The sequence below is a fragment of the Acromyrmex echinatior genome, chromosome 15, assembly GCF_024713525.1.
Source record: "Acromyrmex echinatior isolate Ae372 chromosome 15, ASM2471352v2, whole genome shotgun sequence".
Taxonomy (NCBI): Eukaryota; Metazoa; Arthropoda; class Insecta; order Hymenoptera; family Formicidae; genus Acromyrmex; species Acromyrmex echinatior.
In genome coordinates, this window is record NC_141866.1 from 991896 (window position 1) to 1008755 (window position 16860).

The window sequence follows — 16860 nt, forward strand, 5'->3', positions numbered from 1 at the left end:
ATATAATATATTTAATTAATTATAAGAATAAAGAGATTTCGGAAGCGGGATAATTAATATAAAGATCATAGCGTAAAGCGCTGCTTTATATTTTTTCTCGCATATCAGCGAATCAACCATTAACGAAATATGGTTTTACGATCGTTTAGAACTAGAACTAACACGTCGTTGTTCGAAGTGTTGGCGTTTCAGATAACGTACACGTGGACAAATCCATATAGTAATAGCACATATCGCATGCATATATACGTGCGTCAGTGCACAATCGCGCGCGAAATTGCAAAACGCTTTTCGTTCACTGGCAGCACGTTCGTCTCTAACGATCCATAAGCGCGTTACCCTTTACAATCGAAGGAAAGGATCATCCCCTTATACGATAAAATCGAATGATATAACGATATATCTTCTGCATTCCTTTCCTCCTTTTTGAGACAGAAAAGACAAAATCATATCATCGGAATACAGAATTTCTTAGCAGAATTTCTCCGTAGGAAAATATAATAAAATGTGTCTAAATGTTTTTTGTACACTACCGATTTTTTTCTTACTATTATGCATTAGACAATAATATAACTTAAATTTGATATCCTTACGTATCATAATTAATCTAATATTATTACTGTTGTACATTTAATAAAATAAAATAAATTTTTAAGGTGACTCGTTTAAAAGTTGGAACCCATAATTAGCAAAACGTTGAAAAAATTTAATTCATGTATCTTAATTCTTTCACAATACTAAAATTAATTGACTTAAGACATTACAAGTAAAAATAAATCAATTAAAATTTTAAATAAAATAAAAATTGTAATTCTTAGATAACAGACATATAGCAATACATAAACTTTTGACAATAAATGTCATATATACAGTTTTGTTCAAACTTTTATATTAAACATTTGAATTTTCGGATATTATTTTTTTTTAAACAAATATTGGCAATTACATTCAATATAAATTCTAAAACTTAAAATATAATAGAATTTAATCCTTTATGTATGCCTTCGTTCGAATGATCTGTAATGTTGTATACTTTTATATTTTCTTTATCTAAATTTAAGAAATTTAATTTTTTAATTTTTTTTTGTGATGCGCGCTTCATCGCTGTTCTTCTACTTGTATCATTTTTCATATTTGTTAATGGTGCTCGTCTACTTTTCGTATGTAACTGATGAGAAAAATTCTTTTGCCATTTGTAAAGAAATTGTTTCTTTGGTGCATTTAAATTTTCATGTAGCAACCGCACATTTTTATTATTATTTTGTGTTTCTGAAAGTTCCATGTGAGTGTCTATTAATGTTTCGCGCTGTTTGACTTCGGAAAATTTTGTTTTGGAAGTTTTTCGGTTTTGTCTTTTTGTATATATTTTTTTCTTATTACGATTTTTTTCTTTCTCCTTTTTTTCTTCGTAAAAATCATTTGTGGTGAAAAATGTACCTAAAAAAATAATTTTATAAAATATCATATTACTCACTATAAGAATGTTTAAAAAAAAAATAATTTTTTAATGTAACATATACCTTGTTCAACTTCGAAAGACTCAATTTTAGAAGTTTTTCGCTTTTGTCTTTTTGTATATTCTTCCTTTTTATGAATATTTTTTTTTCCATTTTTCTCTTTGCGCTTGTAAAGATCCCTTTTAGTAAAAACTGTTATGTCTGAAAAAATAATTTTATAAAATAATATATTATACATTAAGACTGCTTTAAAAAATATTTTTTTAAATATATTTTAAAAATAAAAAATTATTTCTTAATACAAAGTGTACCTTGTTTGATTTTCGAAGAATTTTGGTATCGTCCTTTTATATATTTTTTTTGTTCATGAATTGTTTCTCTGTGCTTGTAAAAATCACCTTTGGTGACAAATGTTACGTCTAAAAAATAAATTTGTAAAATCACATTACATTACACATTAATATAAAAATTTTTTAAATATATATATATATTTTAAATATATATATATTAATAAAGAAAATTTTTAATGTATAAAATATAGAAAGTTATTTCTTAATGCAAAATATGTATTTGTTTTATATGTGTATGCACAAAATGAAAAATGTGGGATTTATCTAATTTTCAACTTTTTTTGCTTTATTAATTATGTTTAAATATTCTGTGTGTATGTGTATATATACTATATATATGTATTATTATATATATATATATATATATATATATATATATGAGTGTCATGAATATAAAGAAATGTTGCTTTGCGATACAATTAAAAAAAAATTGTCGTGTATGTACACTATCGCTCATGGAAGTTCAGACACTCGCATAAATTTTATCGAATAATCATTTTAAAAATTTAGACTTTATAAAACAGCAATTCTATTATTTCTGAAATATATTTTGAATCGCTTGTATGTAATATTAACAATTGCAAAAGCTTTATAAATTAGTTTTAATTTTGTATGTCAAAAAGTATTGTCTTTACTTCGTGCAACATTGATATTATAATTAATAAATTTCAAAAATTCAATCAGAGAACACAAAGAGAAGAAAAATCCTTTATCATTTTGCAATTTTCACAATAATTAACAAGATATTGCTAAAAAATAATTGCTAAACATTGCCGAAAATTGGTCTTCAATAATTTTTTACTCAAATATTATCAACTTTACAGAAAAACTCTCTTGTAGGTTTTCTGTAAAGTTGATAGTTATTTAAGTAAAAAATTATTAAAAAACAAATTTTCAGCAATTTTTAGCAATTAATATCTTATTAACTTTTGTGAAAATTTCAAAATGGTAGAGAACTTTTTATCTTAGTTTAGTCCATTTTGCCTCTAAGTAAAAGATTTATCTTTTATTTATATTTTATTTTCCAAACATCCTATATATATATTATTATCTCTCTAAATATAATTACCTAACTAAATACAATTACCTAAGTTTGCAGTAGGTACATTTTGTGTAACAGTTCATAAATCTTCGAATTCCATCTGCAAAGAAAGTTTTTGGTCATCTCCAAAGCCACGTATGCACTATTAAATTTTAAGACAACTGAAATTTGTTATTAACTACGCAGGGCTTGCTTTAATTGTTCTAATAAATAGAAATAAATAATATTAAAGTCAGGACTATAGGATATAGGAGAAATTCAAATTTTAGTTGTCTAAGGCCCGATTGTTCCACCATTTGGTAAATTTTACCTGTTGATAAGTAGCAAAATAATCACATGCGTGGATTGCCAGATTTACCTAATAGTAAAATTTATCAAAAGGACAAACGGCTCTAAGACTTTAAGAGTTTAAAAAATGATGCATATATAATACGTGGTTTCGAGAATCCAAAAATTTTCAGAGACTGAACAGAGAGGACTATTACACAAAATATGTTGCAAAGCTGAGAAATTATATTAAGAAATTATATTGTTGTGTGTATTTTAACGTGTATAATAAATAAATTCACTTTCTTCTGTTTTTTCTTCATATACATAAATATTACTATTTCAATAAAACATAATACTTTCATGCAAAACAATTGCTAGTTAATATTATTTTATTCACATCTTTTTTTAATTACAATTTAGATACGTTATAGAATTTGAAATAAATCGAATACTTAATATCAATAATTTTGGCTTCGATCTCTATTTGTGAAAGGGAAAAATAAACTACTTTTCAGGCAAAGGTATACTTTTCATTATTTTATAAAGTAAACATTTCAGCGTAATAAGTAACTAAAATATTTACCGCAACACGTTTTTCCTGGTAAAATAGTTTCATGGAAGCGTCTAAAATGACGTTCTATATTATAACGTCGTTTTGACATTTCATCACATTTTTTGCACGTATACATTGTTATGCCTTCTATGGAAATTATGTTGATGTTGTTATTCATTTCTGAAAAATGTAACAATATTATTTATATTAGATTAGCGTTAAAAATCTATAATGGAAAAATCGATACAGTTTTACAGCTTTGAATTCTTTTAAAAAAATATAAATAAATACATATTATCTTTAAAATAACAAACAAATCACTGGAGGGAGGTTGTTCCACTTATTTTCATTTTTACTTAAAAGTAAGAATTTTTAGTACAAAAATGATAAAAGGAACAACTTCCAATAGCCTTGATCTTAACAAATATTATCCTCATAATATAATCATAAACAAAGATATCATAATCATAAACTGCATTTAAAAGGTTTCAGCCATCGCTTCGATCAGACATCTTGGGTAATGCTAATGTCGATGGTAGATACTATAACTTTCGCCTTATAATTCGAAAAGTATTTAATAAAAGAATACTTTATTATAGTGTTTTGAAAAGCTCTCGAGACAAACTACGAGAATGTGTAATGAAAAATGAAGGTTCTATGCTGGCGGTAATTGAGTAAAATGCATATAGGTAGTTTGATACACTGTACCTCCAAAAAAAAGTACAAAGCTTTTTTTTTTAATTTATAAAAGAAAAGTTCATACTTTATGGTTATCATGATATTTATGAAAAAAATTTACTCTACCCCGTGGAGTGCATCAAACTATGCAAATTTCTTAAAAAAAAAAACATGTCCTCATTTAAAGAAAAATTTCAATAATTCAAAGTGACCTTGCTCTGATCTTGACAACGCCACCCAAGGTCAAACCAATGTATCTTATGTCCCCCTCGAAATCACAAAACTTTTGTCTCAAACACTTTTCTCTAAAATGCAGTGTTCAAAAGATATTTGAGGTGGTCAATTAAAATGGGATACTCTATGTATACACACTTGTCAATAAAATTATCGCAACAAAAATTTATATCAAAATTTCGCATAAATTCAAATAAGTGTAACTTCGAAAAATGATCGTATTTAAGTTTTTTTTTTCATTTTCGAGGGGAGTCTGTACTTTACGAAATTTTCACAGATTTTGATCTATCCTTATCCCTACCCAGTATTTTTTTTTAAATGAGGACATGTTTTTTTTTTAAAGAAATTTGCATAGTTTGATGCACTCCACGGGGTAGAGTAAATTTTTTTCATAAATATCATGATAACCATAAAGTATAGACTTTTCTTTTACAAATTAAAAAAAAAAGCTTTGTACTTTTTTTTGGAGATACAGTGTATCAAACTACCTATATGCATTTTACTCAATTATCGCCAGCATTAGCCGATGCGATGACCACGGAGAGGTTGCTGGTCGAATTTTGCGTATCGTGCGTGCGTGCGCGTATGTGTGTGTGCCGGGGAGAAGATGGAGGCATGTGGCGATATATTTATTCTTTAAAATTGTGTATTTCCTCGTCTTCGAATGACTTCTTGTAAACGTGTACGCATATTGTTTCCCATCATATTCGATGTAATGCTGCTTCCAATTGTTACAGATTTGTTGGCGATTCCTCTAATCTTCTTTCCGTCATATCCTACATACGTTCAATTCGAATCCACGCTCATTGGTGAATGTGATAGTATCTTGATGTTTTATCTTGATGTAGTATAATGCTCGCCCACATACCGTCAGAATTGCAATTAACTTCCTCGAAGAAAACAACATCGAAATGCTACGACATCTATCAATGAGCACGGATTTGAATTCCATTGAACATGTATGAGATGTGATGGGAAGAAGATTATGAAGATTAGAGGAACCGCCTCAAATCCTATTATGAATCCGCATTTAAAATCTATGAAAGTTTCGTAAAGTACAGACTTCATCCTTGAAAATGAAAAAAAAAAACCTTTTAAATACGATCATTTTTCGCGGAGATACGAGAAAATATCACAGGGTGATATTTTCTCATATCTTGTTCGATTCGAAGGCGCACATATTAAGATGATCAAAAAAGTTTTCTCAAGATCATATTTTTTGAGACTTCAAGCTCATCTCCACTTTTTTAAATAGAATTATACAATTTTTTTTATACAATGTGATTTCTCCAATTATTTTGCATATAAAAGTATTTAGATAGTGATTTCAAAAAATCAGTAGTTCACGAGATATTTTATACTTTATTCTGGCATAAAACCAATAACTAACTTGTAAACTATTAATTTTTTTATAATCGTACCTTAATACTTGTATGAATGGAATAATGAGATAAATCGATTGGTGGAAAGAAAATAGTTGCTATACATAGTTGCTTTAAAAAAAAATATGTATGTAAAAAAGATAAGATAAATTTTAAATAAGCAATTATGTGTTTTCTTTCCATCAATTGATTCATTTCATTATTTTAATATTTTGTTTATAAAAGTATTAAAAATTAATAGTTTACGAGTTATTTACATTTTACGTTAATGTATGCCAAAATAAAATATAAAATATCTCGTAAACTATTGATTTTTTTTATATCACTACTTTAATACTTTTGCAGAATAATTAGAGGAACCACATTGTGTAAAAAAAAAATCATACAATTTCATTTAAAAAAGTGGAGGTGACCTTGAAGTCTCAAAAATGTAAAATTTTTTGAAAAATTTTTTGCTGATCATAGTATGTGCCCATCATAGTATGTCGAATCGAATAAGATCACCTGTAGTATTTTCTCATATCATCGAAAACAACAAAAATATTTTAAATGATTAAGTTACAGGAAACATCCTCTATATATGTAGGTATATATATATATATATATATATATATATATATATATATATATATATATTGTACCTATATATTATATCTTGATAACATATCTGAAAAATATTTAAAAAAATCTATGCATACAGTCATAATGCATTAAATAATATTATTTAATAATTATATTTAAAATATTTCATATATTTTTTGTATGCGCATAAGTTTTACTAGTGATGAAGCATTCCAAAATATATTGATAACATCAATTACGATCTCCCTATTTTTAAAGAAGAATCACCAGTTTTAAATTTTTATCACTTTTTTTAGCTAGAATAAACTTTTTAGCTAGGTGGTAAACTGTTAAGTATAACGAGGAATATTATAAAAAGTTTAAAATAAATGAAAAATGATGATAAAATGAGATATACATTTCTCACTTTCCATTCGCCACTCCCTGATTTCGCAGCTATTTTACTTCTTGCCAGGTCAAACAATTTTAGTATGGCGTTTTAAGATTTTTTGAAATGGAAGTTTGGTTCGCCCACTCTCAGCTCGTTTTCTTAAAATGACAACTCACAATCAATTATCTTTGTCCAATGAAGTCCAATGAAAAGGAAAAATGGACAGAGGACTCTAATCTTTCAGAGTTGAGTTTTTCGTAATATCGTTTTCTGGTATTTTAATTCCCAATATAGGAAATACAATAATAATTTTATACAAAATAATATAAAAGGATTTATCGAATTCGCGTCATAATTTTTAGAATCAAGAATTTTTTAATTTCGATTGCTTACATATGTATACGTTAAAATTTGTTATAAAACTCTTGTTCGATGAAAAAATGTAAGTAGAAATTATGTAGTTTAATATAAATACGTTTAATATAAATACGTTGAGCTAGAAAAAAAAGAAAATGTAAGAATCCTGTCCAGAAGAATGGCATATTTTTAGATGGACCAAAATAGATTTATTTTTAGATGGTCCATTGCAGTTTTGTTACAATTTTAATTTATATGAAAAGGTATTATGTAAATTTCTTGACTAAGCATATATAGCCTTGACTAAGGCTATATAGAAATTCTTAGGGCAATATCCATAGTCCGTTTTTATTTTAAAATCATCTTAAGTAATATCTTAAAACGCTAATGTAGTCCTTTGATTGGCTTATGACATTTTAAAACTGTACTTAAGATAGGTTTAAATATAAAAATCGACTATGAATACAGACTTTAAGTTGGAAACTTTTTTCGTAGAACATTGAATTATCTTTCCGCAGATATTTTCACAATAATTAATAATTATAAAATTTACATTTAATAGATAAAATTTATAGTGACGTTTAATTAATTTAATTCCCATCAGGTAAATTTTAAGGAAACTTTTTTTGTTAAATTGTTGTTCTTTGCACAGACATTTCTCACACAATCTTACTCCAAATTTTATAAATATATTGTTGTATCAATCCTTAGACGGTACAAAGAAAAATCCAATAAACATAATAAAAATCTTAAATAAATCTAAAAATAAACGTTATTCTCTAATAAAGAGAACAGGATTTATTTTTAAAACTAGTTGTTATATTTATTGCTATTGGTGGTTTCTGTATTCTGTAACGAATAATATATAACAACACAATTTTTAAACTTTGGAGTACAATTATATAAAAACATTTGTGAAATAAATAATAATTTAACGAATAGAATTTCCTAATGAATTAAATTATGACTAAACGTCACTATAAATTAATTACGTTTATTAAAATAAAAATTTTATAATTATGTCAATACACCAAATGCAAACAAAACGAAAAAGAAATTACATTGATTTTTTTGTCACAGATTTCTGACGTAAATATTGTGACACACATAATAATTATTTAAATGACCAATAGAATTGATATCAGTTTTATGGAAGTTATAATTATAATATGGAGAAAAAAATTAAATATGTACATGCGAAAAATGTAGCAAAACATCTAAACACCGCTGGGTGCTTTTCATTTGATGACGTAAGTCAACATAAGCGTCGTTTGATCTTTGTTACTTTTTAAATAATAAGAAAAATAGAATAATGCTTGGATCAACTTGTGTTATTAAACAGGAACCACACAATATCGGATGCTATTATAGACGATTCTACGAAATTATCTTACCAAGCAAATACGCATCACCGAAAAATCATTGTTAAATCATCGAAGTTTTAATTTCGAAGGAGGAGAAAACGTACTGTGACAAGACGATATCTCGCGCTAAATGAGAGAGGGGGAGGGGAGAGAGAGAGAGAATATTTTCTACTCATATATTTTCCTGGTCATCATATATACGAAATAAAGTCAGTATACGGGATCAGAAATCAAATTCAAATCTTTTCCTCGATGATGGCTCTAACATCGAGTCATTTAACACTGTATTGAAAAAATACACAACATTCTGAATACTTTCCAACAAGAGACACGGTGCATCAGAGAGAATCAAGGAAGAGTGGAGTGGAGAGTAATTCTCTTCTCTGATTGGTTCCCAAATGTGCATGTGTGTGTATGTACATAAATGTCATACACACAATACTAGTGCGGTACAATAATTCCATCACACTTCTACCACATCTCCTACTCACTTCAACGGTGCATTAAACATGGCTTCCGGCTTAATCCGCTGCAGTCTCCCTTGATTCTCACTGCGGTGCATTATTACATCCTTGTTGTTCACCAAAGTTAAACAAGGATGAGATGATTACTGTGCTGTACTGAATCGCTTGTTGGAAGGCACCTCTGTTTATTGCCGTTCTTCTATTGATATTCCTTCTACTTTTCAACGTATTATATTTACTGATATGTATCTATGGCCGCAGTCCGATTCACGTTTATAGCGCTCAAAAATCATTCAACTTTATCATTTTTTTCATTTATTATAAAATGTTAAACAAAAATAAATGATGCTCATGAACATTGTGAGCATGAATTGGATCGCGGCCTATATCAATGAGCTCCGTTGTTTCGAAAACAATTAATTTGCTCGATGGAATTATAGACACTTACTTTGTGTAGTAGAATTAGATTTTTGGAAACATTTCTTGCTGAATTTATCGTAACATTTTTGGAACGATCTTGTTGAATATATCGTAACACTTTTCTCTTTGCAATCTTTCTGATGAAAATGAACAAATTACGAATATAACAAGTAACGACGCGTTCACTTCGGTAGGAACGCAAAGACTGACAAGATTGAAGCTTCTAAGCTTGGAATTAAACATGGAGGGCACAGAAAGTGGATTTTCCCTCTTTTTCGCCGCTACGACCGTTCTGCTATAGGTGCGGTATCGCTTTAATGTTCGGTGTCTTTGATATGCACACTACATACGATCACATCGACGTAGAGAAAAAAAACTGAGAAAAAAACAGCGAAGGGGGCGGCGTGTCTTTATTATTGTTCAAACAGTCAAGTTTTTTTAGTTACTCGCGCGGTCCTTTTTGTGTTGCTATTCGGATCGTATTCGGTACTGAATATAGATAATATATGTATGCACTTACGTGCGTGCGTGCGTGCATGTGTGTATGTCATACGTGTGCCTGGAGCAATGCTGTCAAGTAAAAAGAGACAGAAATGCATCTGACTGAAATGCATTTCATACGTGAGCCGATATCCTATAGATAACAGAGTCTAACTACGAGCGATTTTGTCAAAACTTAGAGAAAAAATTATATATGTATATATCTAATTTCTCCCTATTATTTACAGAGTGAGTAAACGTTCCAAATCGATGAAATATCTCGAAAACAAAGCATTTGTGGGAGAAATAATTCAGACAAAAGCTGTAAGATTTAAAAAGATCTATTGATTGGTAAAATCTGTTTGACCTTGGGTGACGTCGTCAAGATCAGATCATCGATTTTTGACGGAAAACGTCTTATATCGCGGGTTCAATCTGGGGAGAAACTATGCGAAAGTCGATGTTATGATTTAGTCATTTAGTGTATACCAAACAAATCTTAATAATTTTAAAACTATAACGCACACCCAAATAAGCAATACATGGTACAATAGAGCAAAAATATAAAAATGTTGCGCAATATTTATTGTGACGTCACAATAATGTCGCCAAATTGTAGTAGAATATTACCGGTCCACGTGTAGTGGATCGTATACGAATACTGTGGAATCACTCCATGTATTAGTTTGTAATTAAAATTTTATTGATATAATATTTGAGGACTCGGCCTTTTTACAAGTGTAAGAAAACTCGGCTTACTGGTTAAGCTTGTTATTGTACAGTCCGCGCTGCGTGAGTTTTTTTATCTAAACCTTTCGAGCCTTTCGAGGGTGCTCTTTGTATTCGTCGGTGAGAGTCGACTAATCACCGTCGTCTTCGATATCGCACGTAGTCAGCATTGTTGCCTGAGACAAAGAGGCGCCGATCACGGCGCCGATCTGTCGCGCAATGATTTCGCTCGGGAAGTTAACGTATGTATATGTGTGTGTATATGTGTGTAGTGAGCCCACTGATATACGCATGTAAGATATGTTGCGTGAGGTATCGTTCGACAGAGCTTGACAAGTGCTACAAAACAAAACATTAATAGTGACAATGGTAAAAGCAATTGAAAAAATATACACTGATAAAGTGTTAAATTTGGACTAATTTTCTCTAAAATTTTAAACATCTTCCAAATATCTTCAAAACAAGAAGGTAAATAAATATCGTAAACGATTACAAAGTGAAAGAAGAATAAATGAAGTATTCCAAAAATTGGATAGGTAGTGTCTTATTTATTTCTCACAATGCTGGTTAATTTTATAAACATGCAAATTTGTTGCGCTCATTTCTTTCTTACCAATCCTACAAACACCATTTAGGTAAGACGTTTTACGCCAAAAACCTCAGCGGTAGTGACTCCGACACTACCTATCCAATTTTGTTTTAAATGGGACACCCTGTTTTTTATTCCAGACTTTAATAGCTGATGTCAAGAGTTTTTCAAAACATTATACTGAAGTTATTCTTCATTTAGTACTTTCCGAGTTATAAAGCTTGAAAGTTATAGTACTGCCAGCCATTAGAGAGAGCATTACGCAAAGTGTCCAACGGATAGTTAAAACCTCTTGAATGTTGTTCAGGATCATGACCTAGATAATATTTGTTAAGATCAAGGCCATTGGAGGCTGTTCTAATTTTTTTTTATAAAAATTTAAAAATACATTTTTACGTAATGCAACTAACTTATATAATAAAAAACTAACATTTTAAGGACGCTTCCTAAACTTTTTATCACACCCTACTTCTCATAAAAAGGAATAATAATGGGAACAAAACTGTATTACTCTCAAATCCAAGGTTCCATCACAAAATATTTAATTTATTTGAAGTTTTTTCATTGAACAATGGTTTTTTAACGGATTTCGTTTTTTAACACGATTAATAATATCTAAAATATTTTTTTCATAAACTCTCTTTGGAACATTAATAATGTTAACAACGAGATGAATATTAAACGTGTTTTTTATTATATATTTCAACTTTGAAAAAATTTTCTACCATCTATAAAAATTCTAATGTTAAATTAGTCTTTTTTAGCTGTAATAAACTAAGTAGATTTATTAAAGTTTATAAAGACATTCTTCCAAAGTACTCGAATAAAAATGTAGTTTACAAAATTGTGTGCAAAGATTGTAATGCGTTCTACGTTTGACAAACAGATAAAAAATTATCTAGTAGAATCTCTGAGAATCGCAATCATAATAATTGAAATACCAATAATCAATCAGTAATTATAAATCATCACTTAATTTTTATCATGATTTTGATTAGGAGAATATTCAAATTCTGGATATTGAAAAATTCTTAAATAAAAAGCTGATTTTTGAAATTACATATATACACATGCAGAAGAATGGCCTAAATTGGCATTCTGACACTGAGGAACTGCATGCTTATGCATCGATTCTAAAAAGTATTTTATAATTTATATAATAACCACAAAAAATATTTTTAAGTTTAGTTTATTTTCTTATTTATTATATTTTCCAATGTTTTAACGTAAATATCTATTGAGCGACCTTTGTTTAAAAAATGAGTGACACGTCTTAAAGGCTTGACACGCTTTTTATCTGTTAAAGTGAGTTACTCAAGATTTAAAATAATTTTTTTATTTTAATTTTCCATTCTAATGTCAATGTTTAAATCGTCAGATTATACAACACTTCTCTTCAACAATTTCAATTCTGGCAGTTTGTGAGTGATTCTTGATGGATACCTGAGCTTCTCGATGTTTTATACAATAATTATATTATATCTATATTGCTGAGGAGGACTCCAAAGAGAGTTGAAACATTCAATTTGTGAAAATAAAGAAAACATCAGTTCATCTACAAAGCAATCAATTTTAATCGATAACTTGCATCTGAACAACTGCGCTGATTCTCATAGCCCTGATATTTAGATTTTTGGTTGTATTTTAAAGACTGAGATTTCTTTTTAAGTATTGCTTATTTTATGTGTGTGACAATTAACTATACAAAGAATCTTAACAAAGACTTAAAATAAAATATTCTAACTACAAGATTGAGAATGTGATAACTAATTGGTACGTGAATAATAACTAACTTTTTTTTTAATAGATTCGAACTTTATGTTGGTAAGGGTTCTAGGCTAGCTTAGAATTAGAGATTTATAGTCGTGCAGTGAAATAATTCGGATTTTTCATTATGCAACAAGAAGAACCGCAATTATCTGAGAACCGACTTTTCTGCGCAGCATTTATCAAGTGTACAACGAGGAACGGCTGATTTCCCAGGTGTGTCTGAAACATCTACAGATGTATATGCAAACGCAATACTTTGCACACATTCGTGCAAACGTCGCGTAAACGTTTATAGTGATCCGCTGTGTACGCTGTGTGTAATAATATAAACTCTTCTTGCGCTAATTTCCGAGCAGAGTTTATTGTTAACTTATAAGAGAATTATCGATCGTTTTTTATTTATAGCGATTATAAATAGATACAATTTATTAATTGTACGTAAAAAAGACTTGTAAGTGAATATCGATCCACTATACACACACAATCGCATTCTATTAATTTCTGTTAAATTAAAGAAAAACTTTTAGATATGAAAGAAAACTACACTGTTAGACATGAAGAAAATTACATTGTTAGATATGAAAGAAGCATTTCTTTAAGTAAAATAAAATTTTGTTATTTTTATACATATCAAGATGTAAATTAATCTATTTTTGCAGTTTGTTTAAAAATGAATATTGTCCATATTGTCCAAATGTATGCATTTAAATAATAAACTAAATTTTTTAGACTAAATTTTTTAAACTAAATGTATTAAATTTGAGTCAAATTTAATTATGTCGCAAACTATCAAAAACTTAATTTATTAAGTATTATTTACTATGTTTTAAAGTAAACGAACTATAAACTTTGTATTGTCTACTATTATGAAAAAAATATTATTATAGAAATTCGAATATTTATATTTCGTATTAAAAAGAACTTTTTTAAACCCTTGTATTTTTGCCGTATATCCCATAAGGGTGGGATATATGGCTACTCATAGGGGAAGAGGAGGTATGTATGGCTCATAAAAAATTTAAAAATAATGCATATAAATAAGACATAAAATGACATAATAACTTATAAAATGCGTTTATAAAGTTTTATTAAGGAGTAAGAATGATAAATGTATGTATGAAGTAATAAATAATAATTACAATCTTCCCAGATGTATTACAAGTGTTATAACATGAGATACATATTTCATGTAATGCGTTCATTGTATTTAGTGCGCTGAATTCAATTTACGCACTTTGTATGCTTTGGACATAAATCCCGTTTGTTAAAAATATCATATGTCCTAAACAGATAGGATATACAAGACAACAAACTAAACAAAGAATACAAGAGCAAATTATTTTTGTTATACAACATACTTTACTATTCCTCTATAGGGGAGACCGGAGCCAATAGATTCATTTTTCAATTTCGAATTTTTACAGACAAAATTAAGAGACTTATCGAAAAAATGAATTCTACACCAGTTACTACGTACATTTGACTACCTAATAATATTTTAATAATAAGAGGAATTGATAACTAATATGAAAAAAATACATTTTTCTAACGCATTCCATCTAATTCAACTAACTCCGGAACCGGGGTAATTCAATTAAGATTATTAAAATAAAGATTAATGTATTTTAAGCTACATCTTTGGCTACATATTAATAAAACTTTTATAAAAATATATTTTAAACACAAACATTCGCTTCGCAGGGCAAACAACAAATTTTCTTTTTGCAAAATTTGTTCATTTCGTGCAAAAACACGTCAAAGTCTAGTTTTCGAGATTGGACATGAGGGAACTAAACTTATAACATTTGCCACTGAGGAAAATCTCTTTAAAGGAATAAAATTTTGAGTAAGTACTATAAGAGTAGTCACTAAATGAGTTATACAATTTCATGTTGTAGTCTAATAGTCCCCATCCGTTCATTTTTTAAAAACATTAACAATATACGATAACAAAGATACATAAACAGAAAAAATCTATTGGACTTTATTAAGTAAGAATTACACTTACTATCTAAGTAGAAATCAAATATCTCAGACAATCATATACGATAGTAAAACAAAAACTTTAAGAATAAAAATATTTAGGTGTACCATTTTAAAATTGTGGCATAACTTCTATCATAGATGTGTTCGCAACAAGATGTTACAGCAAACTTAGCGGCAGTCGCTGTTGCGTGCTCAGACACGTTTACGCATGTCTCGCGTGTTTTATTTTTAATGTAGCCTCGATTATTCTACTTACCCCTATATCAATTGATCCCGGTCTCCCCTATTCATGTATCACAAAATAATTACCAAGTCTTTTGCACGTTCTACAGTAATCATTTTATGTAGATTATGATGTAGATTATAATTTATGATAGCGCTACTTAACACAGTGACAAATCGATTCAACTCACAATAATTTCATTAATATTAATAGTAAGAAATTGAAATCATAACACAATACGTACTAATACAACATAAAGGCATATAACAGAGTAATTACGGGAAAATTACTCCCACTCCTTCTATTTTTTCTGCGGCGTAAATCCCAGCACGGCGTATTTGCCGGAATTACCCTAATTAAAATAATGTCAAATTATACTCAAATTGAGTATAATTTGACATAATAATTTTAATAGTGTATAGTCATTATCTGAAAAAAAAACTTTATCTTTAAGATGTTTTTCAACATCTAAAAGATGGTTAAAAAGCTATTTCTTGGAATAACCAATCGAAGAGAAATGATGGAAACGTTCGGTCATCTCGGCCCATTTGCAAGCGTTAGTGGGCCACGAATGAAAAATGTGCTGGCCATTCTTACCTGCTCGCCATAAGGTAATGCGTTCGTATGCACACGTGGAAAACATTCTCGACCATTTCCTCGAAGCGAATATAACGGTGGGGAATTCGCCGTTGGTTGGTACGAAAGAATTATTATGCGAAAAGTTTTCGTATTCCTCGTTTCTTCCCTGATGGACGATTAAAAGTTCCATCCGAGTCGAATTTACAAATTCCTTCGGGGGCCTCCTCGCTGAGGCGTTGGCATTAGAGTTTGCTGCCGTCCAGCGAAATTAACCAGCCTTCTCAAGTCGCTCGAGCCAGATTAGAATTTAAATCTGCAGAAATCTTCCGCATCTAACAACCTAATTCTTTTTATCGCGATTGAGCGTCAAGACGCTCGACGTGAATATTTTTTATGTGTCTAATCAATGATGATTGATAGATACTGATTGTAAGAATAATTCTAAAGAAAACAATCATATAAATAAATTTCAAACTAAAATAGATACGCTCTATTTATTTGAAAAGTCTTGTAAGAAAATGTGTAATTTTTATAAGATCTTTTCTTTTGCATTCAAAAAAAAAAGAAGAGGGAAAAAATGATAATCTTTAAAATATGATTATTTCTAAAAAAATTGATAATCGAAACGAATAGAAGCAACACTTTAAACACTTTATTACTTATTCGTTTAAACAAATTTTAATAAATAGGAATACATCATAAAAACAAACGTGATTATAATTTAAAACGTATAAAAAGAAGAGCATAAGAAATCACCGCACAAGTTATAGTTTGTGATATTTAATTATCATTACATTAATTAAAATATTAGACGTTTCGGCCGCAATCTGACCATCTTCAGTAAATTTCCAATATTCTTAAAACGCAGAGTTACATATAGTTACATATTAAATTCAACCAGAACGTCTAATGTTTTAATTAATGTAATGATAATTAAATATCACAAACTATAATTTGTGCGGTGGTTTCTTATGCTCTTCT

At 28.8% G+C, this 16860-nt stretch overlaps 1 protein-coding gene across 1 annotated transcript; it reads right to left on the reverse strand.

Annotated features, from left to right (window-relative positions):
* Nucleotides 1–948: 948 nt before the first annotated feature.
* On the reverse strand, nucleotides 949–5642 carry LOC147907191 (uncharacterized). Its single transcript, XM_087413979.1, has 4 exons — nucleotides 3703–5642; nucleotides 1769–1876; nucleotides 1521–1658; nucleotides 949–1437 (listed from the first exon to the last, which is right to left on the reverse strand). Exons 1-4 carry the CDS (start codon nucleotides 3848–3850, stop codon nucleotides 968–970), a joined length of 864 nt encoding a protein of 287 aa, XP_087270105.1. The 5' UTR covers nucleotides 3851–5642; the 3' UTR covers nucleotides 949–967.
* Nucleotides 5643–16860: the final 11218 nt, after the last annotated feature.